General features: G+C 52.0%; 2 protein-coding genes across 2 annotated transcripts; both read left to right on the forward strand.

The window, feature by feature from the left end:
* Positions 1 to 713: 713 nt before the first annotated feature.
* Positions 714 to 5,975, forward strand: J7T55_014585 (uncharacterized protein; the record flags this gene model as incomplete). Its single annotated transcript, XM_053142597.1, has 5 exons — positions 714 to 3,928; positions 4,583 to 4,654; positions 4,733 to 5,489; positions 5,558 to 5,607; positions 5,675 to 5,975. 5 exons carry the CDS (start codon positions 714 to 716, stop codon positions 5,973 to 5,975), a joined length of 4,395 nt encoding a protein of 1,464 aa, XP_052994772.1.
* Positions 5,976 to 6,686: 711 nt separating this feature from the next.
* Positions 6,687 to 7,704, forward strand: J7T55_014586 (chloroperoxidase-like protein; the record flags this gene model as incomplete). Its single annotated transcript, XM_053142598.1, has 4 exons — positions 6,687 to 6,792; positions 6,848 to 7,233; positions 7,403 to 7,520; positions 7,586 to 7,704. The coding sequence occupies 4 exons, from the start codon at positions 6,687 to 6,689 to the stop codon at positions 7,702 to 7,704; spliced, it is 729 nt and encodes a 242-aa protein (XP_052994773.1).
* Between the last annotated feature and the right edge of the window lie 737 nt (positions 7,705 to 8,441).

Consider the following 8,441-nt stretch of genomic DNA (forward strand, 5'->3'; position numbering starts at 1 on the left):
TCGCCAGAGTGACACAGTGCCTGATTACAAGGCGACGCCTCGTCTATCGCCCCGATCTCCAGCTCCAGCTCCAGCTCAGCTCCCGCACCCGCCGTGCCTGGGTGGCTGGCCCGGCTATCAGGCTACTTACTGCCCCGCCCCTGGGTTGTCTCTCCTTCGCTGTCACAAAATTACTCGTTTTTCCTCTTTGTCGGTCACTTTTTGGGCACCTCGTGCAGTCAGACCCCCGCCTAGTAGCACCACTAGTCTTGATGCGAGGGCGCGTCGACACCACCAGACCAGTCTTGCCTGCCAGTCTCGGCGTCAGTGTCATCAGACAGCTGCAATCCTGCGCCTCGCTTCTGTCGCAGCACCCTGTCAGCTGCTGCCCATCCCACGCCTTGTCTTTTGTCCAGGCCATCCCATTACGTTACGTTTCATCGCCTCGGTCGGCTACTGAGCTGTGGTAGCGGCTGTTGGCCTTGCATTTTGGCAAGATTTCAAGGTTCTCCTGTCGAGACTCTCTGCCCTCTGCCCACGCCCACGCTCACACCCACGCTTACGCCCACGCCTGGTACCCATCAGCTCCACCGATATTGTCTGCAGACTGCAGGTACCCCCTCGGCCGCATGCTATTCTGCGAGCCACATGCACTTGCCGCCGCCATCGCATCGCTCTCCTATCGGCGGATCTGATTAGATCTTCCCTTCTTGGTCGCCTTGCCTCCTTCGCTTATGACGCATCCAGGAGGGATTACCACGGAGGGTGCCCCTGGGTTTGACCTCGAATCAGACTCAGACCCCCGTGCGAGCGCTGCCGCCGGTCAGATCCAGCCTCAGCTGCACTCCATCCCATTACGCCGGCTGCCAGGGTCATCAAGTCACCGTTCCACTCCCACTAGCACAGGTCAAGCAAGACAACGCCCCACGCCTGCTCTGTCACAGCAGCGGGACAATCCGCTGCCTGCCGTTCCCGACCCACCCTCCCACTCTTCTTCCAACATCAAAACCGACGCCTCCTCCGTCCCTACCTTCCCAGATACCTCTCTCGACCTCACACATGGCACAGACACTGAATCTGCTCATTCTGGAGGAGACACTGCCGACGAGAGCCCGAATGTCGCCGCACGAGCGCCCGATCAGCTCCCCATGCAACTTCTAAACAAGGCGCCGCCCTTCCTGCGCTCCTCGCCAGGCTTCCGGTCGCCGTCTTATGGTGCTGTCCCGCTAGGGTCAGCAAGTAATACCCCGGCCGTATCGGAGGCCAGCAATGATGCAGGCGAGGGCTCCAGTGACGGAGACACCCGTGGTGGTGGTACACGTACTACAAAATCAGCAAAGTCCGTGTCCTCGCTGAGGAAATCGGTGTCGGGCCGGCTATCCCGGTCGTCGGAAGAGCTGGCCAGTTCCACAGTCACCGGTGGGATAGAGGGTCGCTATGGAGTGACCGAGTCAACTTTGGCGAGCGACGTGCTCGCCGATTCAAAGACTGCCGACACTGACGATGAGGAGGACGACAGTGTTGGTGTCTCAATACCTTCCGACGTCGACGAGGATCCTCCCGACAACTCCCCCTACCCACAAGTCCGCGCATCCGTCGCTCCGTACGACAACACGACTTTGTCGATATTAACGCCTCGCATGTGGACTCTGAGCGTTTTGTTTTCGATACTTGGATCTTCCACCAACTTGTTCTTTTCTTTAAGATACCCCAGTGTTTCCATCACTCCTGTCATAGCGTTGCTACTTGTTCATCCTCTTGGTTTGCTTTGGGATTTGACCCTGAAGCGTCGCGATGACCCTCCCGAGGAGTTCGTTGACGGTAACTTGGCCAACAACCTTGGATCTTCGACGACACCGTTAGCCGAAGATGACCCTGTTTTGCGGTCAACGCCACGGACAAGGCTCGGCCGACTACGATTGTGGTTGGCGCAAGGCCGGTGGAACGAAAAGGAGCACGCCTGCGTCTATGTTAGCAGCAATGTTTCCTTTGGCTTTGCTTTTGCTACCGATGTGATCGTCGAGCAAACACAGTTCTACAAACAAGACGCCAGCATCATCTATCAACTCCTCCTGACCTTGTCGACACAAATTCTGGGCTACGCGTTCGCCGGCCTGACAAGGCGTTTCTTGGTCCGACCCAGCGGCATGATCTGGCCGAGCACTCTCATGTCGGCTGCCATGTTTACGACCCTCCATAAAGAGGAGAACAAGCCGGCAGACGGATGGCGTATTAGTCGGTGGAACTTCTTTTACGTCGTCTGGTCCGTGTCTTTCCTCTTCTACTTCTTCCCAGGCCTGCTGATGCCATGCTTGAGCTACTTCAACGTCATCACATGGTTCGCGCCGAAGAATGTCGTGGTAGCCAATCTCTTTGGCGTCACCTCTGGCCTCGGCCTGTTCCCCGTCACGTTTGACTGGGCCCAGATAGCTTACATCGGCAGCCCTCTACTCACGCCTTTTTGGGCTGCCATGAACGTTGTTGGTGGACTGGTGCTTGTCATGTGGATCATTGCGCCTCTTGCGTACTACGGCAACTGGTTGTACTCTTCATACATGCCTATTCTATCGGCGGCCGTATTCGACAACACCGGCAAGGTCTATGATGTTAGCAAGATTTTGACAAAGGACTTCGTCTTTGATAGGGAGGCGTACCGGAACTACAGCCGAGTCTTCCTCCCCATCACATATGTCCTCAGTTACGGTGTTCAGTTTGCTGGTCTGGCGGCTTTACTTAGCCATACGGCTTGCTGGCATGGTCACGACATCTGGACGCAGTGGACCAGGTCGTTGCAGGAGGCGAAAGAGGAGTCAAAGGCTGCGTACCAGCCCCTTGACAATGAACCAGAAGAGTCCACAAGCAGAAGGCCACACGAGAATGGTGTGAGACAACGCCGCAGCTTATCGATGTCAAATTCCGGTCTCGAGGGCTTGATGAATCGGGAAGACGTGCACAATCGGCTGATGAAGCGGTACAAGGATGCCCCCATCACGTGGTATCTGATCACATTCGCAACGATGCTGGTGGTGGGTATCTTTGTCGTCGAGTATTATCCAATCCACCTGCCGTGGTATGGGTTGCTGCTTGCGCTAGGGATCTGCACAATCCTCTTCATCCCTATCGGCATCATCATGGCGGTCACGAACCAACACAGCAGCATCTATCTGATCTGCCAGCTCGTCTGCGGTGCCGTTTTCCCGGGACGCCCAGTCGCAAACATGGTTTTCGTCACATATGGCTACATCTCGTCCTCACAAGGCATCAAGTTCGCGGCTGATCTCAAGCTTGGTCACTACATGAAGATTCCGCCCAGGACGTTATTTTGGGTCCAGATGGTGGCGACGATCATTTCATCTCTGACTCAGATTGGGGTGTTGAACTGGATGTTTGTCAACGTTCCCGGCATATGCACGCCTGAAGCAATCAACGGTTTCACGTGTCCACTTGCCCGGGTCCATTTCAATGGTTCCATCCTTTGGGGTGTTGTTGGACCTGCTGAGTTCTTTGGGCCGAATGCAACTTACCGACCACTGGTTTGGTGTTTCTTGCTGGGTGCTGTCGCACCGATCCCGCTGTATTTCTACAGCCGCAACAAGAAGAAGAGCATAGTGCGCAAGATCAATCTCCCCGTGTTGTTCGGCTCCTTGAGCTGGATACCGCCTGCGACTGGGCTCAACTTCTCAGTCTGGGCCGTCGTGTGCTACTTCTTCAACTATTTGATCAAGAACAGGGCGCAAGCATGGTGGGCCAAGTACACGATGACTTTGAGTGCGGCTTTGGATTCTGGACTTGCGTTTGGCATAGTTGTTGTCTTTTTTGGGCTTATTTACCCGGGCTGGACAAAGAATTTCAGTTGGTGGGGCACGGAGGTGTACAAGCAAGGCTGCGACTGGCAGGCCTGCTCTTACAACACCGTTCCGGAGGGCGGTCGTTTCGGGCCCGATACTTGGTGAGCCAAAGGGAGCGTGTATCGCACACGACCGCCGGTATTTGATACAGCGCAGTTGCAACGGCATTTGCATGGATGGAAGACACACATAGGCATGAGTGACGAAATGATTAAACGAACAGGGGCATCAGGGTTCTGACTGGAATATTGGAGTCTTTGGGAACGGCGCTTTTTTTTTTTTTTTTTTTTTTTTTTTGAATATTCACTGCTTGCATTTTGGAAGCATCACTATTGGAGGAGATTAGATAGACGCACATGCGAGTGTCACGGATAGAACATCCACGAGATCAAAAATTCACTCAAGTGTCTCGAAGACATCTGGAGCTTGTTTCTCGTAAAGTATCAATGTGCCTGGTGTAAACAACCCTCCCCCCCCCCTTCCCAAACAAAACAAGTCTAAACATTGTGGCAACGGTTCCTGAATATGCCTTCTTCAGAGGCATTGCCCCAGAATTATTATCGAGTTCGTGGTACGGAAAGGCTGCACACCGCTACGAACTATTTCCGAGCCTCTTATATTGTGACGTTGTGGCAATAACCAACTTATTAGGCAAGTAAATGTTTCATCGTCGGAAACAGTGCCCTCTGTAAACAATGAAAAAGTGGATGACGTGAGCAAAAACCCCAGGGAGAGAATTGTTTGCTCGATGCCAGTGCTTCAAGGCCCATCACACTGGTGCAAGACTTTGCTAATCGCAGCAACGGTGATTGCGTCATAACCTCCCGGTGACTTTTTCGACACGCACAACAAAAGCTCACAGCAAAGCTCCCTGGCGAGCCACGATACGTGGGTTCTCTACCCAGTCGGAGAGGCATGTCTGCAGAAGAGGTGCAGGAGCGCCTGCAAAATGAGCTGGAGCTCCTGGAGGCCATGTACCCAGGGTGCGTCGCCTACGACGACAAAGGCCGGGAACTGAAATACTCCGCCTCGGCCGACGGCCAACGCCTTCCCAAAGGAGTGCTCGTCCTCAGGTTGCCAGATCAGTACCCATTCAAAGGTCTGCCGGATCTCATCACAGCAAAGGATTCCAAGGGTCTGGACGCCAGGAATCAAGTCTCGGCTGTCTTCTCATTGTTGGGGGTTGTCGAGGGGGAGGAGACACTGGATGCTTTCATACTTGCATTCCAAAATTTCATCAACGAGTCGGCGGAAGAGTCGCCGCCAGGCCACGAGGGCGCAGGGAACACCGAAATTCAAGAGACGAAGCAATCCCGGAAGACAGTGGTCATATGGCTTCACCACCTCCTGAACACAAACAAGCGCAAACTTGCGCTCAACCCGAGCTTTGATGGCGAAAACATGTCGGGTCTGACGAAGCCGGGCTACCCAGGTGTAATGGTATTCTCCGGGCCCAAGGACACGGTCAACAGCCACGTGGCTGAGCTGCGATCGCAGAGGTGGCAGGCGTTCCAGGTCCGATATGACAGCGAGGAGGCAGGCATTGATGATGACAGCCTAGCATGGGGGTTCCAGCCCTGCGCGGGGACCCGTGAGGTCGAAAGTCTGAGTGAGATGGCACAGGCGATACTGCAGGTCGAGCACAGGGAGACGTTCTTGCGTGTCATGGGGCTGAAATAAACAGCGGCATACCTTTTGTGCCTATGTTTGCCCTGACGGACACTCGCAAGGCAAGCACAGAACAGGCGTCACATCCAGACTTGTTCTTTTACTTGTCGAGGTACAGATTCGCACCTCTCTGGTGCAGGGAAGCGGTCCCGTCTTGTTCACGTTCTGTTGTGCCTAAGCAACTACTACTCTGGTTTGATTTTCTGTAACAAGACCATTCTACCAGATCCACTGCGGTGCCCATTTGGAGTTTTGAACGACCTCATGTTTGTCCTGCCCGACGTAGGCTTGCGTCGGGCGTATTTCACTCCAAGCCCGAGGCTCATTTACACTGCCTTCTGCGCGCAACGTCACGAATCACGGGCATGGAGGCCAACCCTCAGCTGGACAGGCCATTTTACCAAAGGCAGCAAGCGTATGAACAGGACGGAATACTCAAGGACTTTTCCTGGGCCTGTGGCCCGGAGTGGGTGGAAATAAGAGCGATATGTACTAGGTGGCACATTCTCTCACTGGAATAGAAGGTAGCCTGGGGTTAGGAGCAGGTCAGTCGTCACAACGGCGTCTCGCAGTCAAGAAACGACATTGAAGACTGCTCACTTTTGGATGGCCCCGCGAGCACATAAACATACGGAATGTCGATAATGCACAGATCAGTCTTCTTTTATTCAGTGAGCCCAAGATATATCGGCACCCAGCCCGCTAATCTCATCGCCTGTCGGGGTGTAGACGGTGAAGAAGCAGCGCAATACCACCTGAATAAAAGACAAGGGCATGGCAATAACACTGCCGCATTCAAAATATTATGTATCAAGACTTGGGTATTCTGAAAAGGGAATAGATGTCTGTCGAATCAGCTTGCCGTGATATCTAAGCATGTCAGCGGTAGAATGAGCGTATACGCGTGTCAGCTGCAGATCGAGCGTATAAGCGTATTGTAATACCATTTCTACAGGCACCCCTGTATCAAGCGTATGGGCGTAATTTCTAGATAGTATCAAACATACCAGTTCTTTGTCGTAAGTCGAGCATTTCCCAACCTAGTGAGTAACAAGTAGCGTTCTTCGCCACAGAAAGCGATAGCATTTTTCATAAATAAGTGTCACTTCGCAGTGGATATGTAAATTACATCAGAAGCATTCTTTTCATGGTTGTCCCTCTCCAAGCAAATCAATCTTCAAATCGTACAACATGCATACATTCTCTTTTATCCGGCCCCTGCTGAGCGGCCTCTTCCTAAGCTGTCGCGCATCTGCAAGTGATCCGCATAAGTACATTCCTCCCACCGCAAGCGATAGTGAGCTGTCCAAACCAAGTATGATCTCATGGAATACAGGCTGAAAATATCACAGGTCGCTCCCCATGCCCGGGTCTCAACGCGCTGGCCAACCAAGGTTACATCCCCCGTGACGGCCGCAACATCGACCCGGCTCAGCTCAAAGAAGCCATGATCGAGGTGATGAACCTGCAGATCGAGCCCTTCGACACCGAGATCCAAGTTACCCTCGACCATTCTACTACGGGCAACAGCTCTACCTTCAACCTGGAGGACTCGAACGTCCATAACAACATCGAGATTGATGGCTCGCTGTCCCGCAAAGACTTATACTTCGGCGACAATATTCACTTCGATCAGGCCATTTGGGACCAGAGTTCGTCCAAATTTGAGGGTGACATCATCACAATTCGCACAGCTGCTGAGTCTCGAGCTTATCGAACCATGATGGCTGAGAAGGTGGTAAGTGAATTTGAGAATTTACTTTCCAGTGTCAGGGCTGGTGCCGGGAGCGATGAAGGCCGATGATAGCGCAAATATCTGGTTCTGCTAGTTGGAGCAGCTTCGCCCTTGTCCTGAATACAGCATCAGAACTCGCTGGAAATATTCGCTGACCGACCATTGCGTCCAGAACCCGAATTTCACAGCCAACCCGTTCATAGCAGGGCTCGCGCCTGCCATTTACATGTTGGTCTTCGGAGGTGTTAATGCTACGGAAACCCAAAGAGACTGGATAGAGTCATTCTTCCGTAAGTTCTTGTCGTGATGATTTTTGCATATTAACCCTAGTGGCTGACGCTCGCACGTGTACAAGGGGACCGCCTGCCGACACATCTGGGCTGGACTAAGTCGCCAGTAGAACTCACAAAGGACAATCTCTTCGCAATGTCTTCAACTATTGCGGCAGTACCAGTTGCTACAGCCATGCCTTGACGAGATCCCCACTCGTGATATCATGGTTCAGTTCCCTGAAAGGCTTTTTATATATGTAGAAAGATTAAAGAAGTATTTTCGAACAAGAAGAATTATGCAGGACAGGCCGATATTCTGACGATATGATTTAAGAATTAAGCTAGCGTTCGAGAATAAACATCTTCTAGTGATTGAAAATCTTGCACGGATCCTTACTTTTTTTTATAAAAAAAAAACACAACTATGCCAAAGAAAGACACATGTAATCAATATCTCGCACAACCTTTGAAACTTCTTGTTAACATTGATGGACACTTGTCGAAAATCTGCCTGGATCCACTTGAGGCACCCAAATTTCATTTTGCTTGTGGACATCCAGCTCTCCATGACTTCAGATGACTCCTTGCACTTGGCCCTGCTTCTGATGCAAACGGAGCGTCTATAAGCCCTCAGGTTTACTCTCACTTCACACCAAAAAGGCTGTTTAAGTAGAGGTCTTCAGTATACTACATGCATTAAAACAATTCTGTCTCACATTTAACGTCTCAGTATCATCATGCCTGGCTCGGAATCGGGTCAATCGGCTTACAATATAAAGCGAGTCGGAGTCGCTTTGAGGTGACTTCTGTAAGATTTCACTGATCAAATGAATGTGATCTTGCATTTAGCCACACTCTAGGTGTCGCAAATTTAGCGTACATACAAGCTGCCGGAAGCTATTATAGGGGAGTACGCACCTATTAGAGCACCTATAAATT

The sequence above is a fragment of the Diaporthe amygdali genome (genome assembly GCF_026229845.1).
Source record: "Diaporthe amygdali strain CAA958 chromosome Unknown NODE_11_length_1138210_cov_64_948100, whole genome shotgun sequence".
NCBI lineage: Eukaryota > Fungi > Ascomycota > Sordariomycetes > Diaporthales > Diaporthaceae > Diaporthe > Diaporthe amygdali.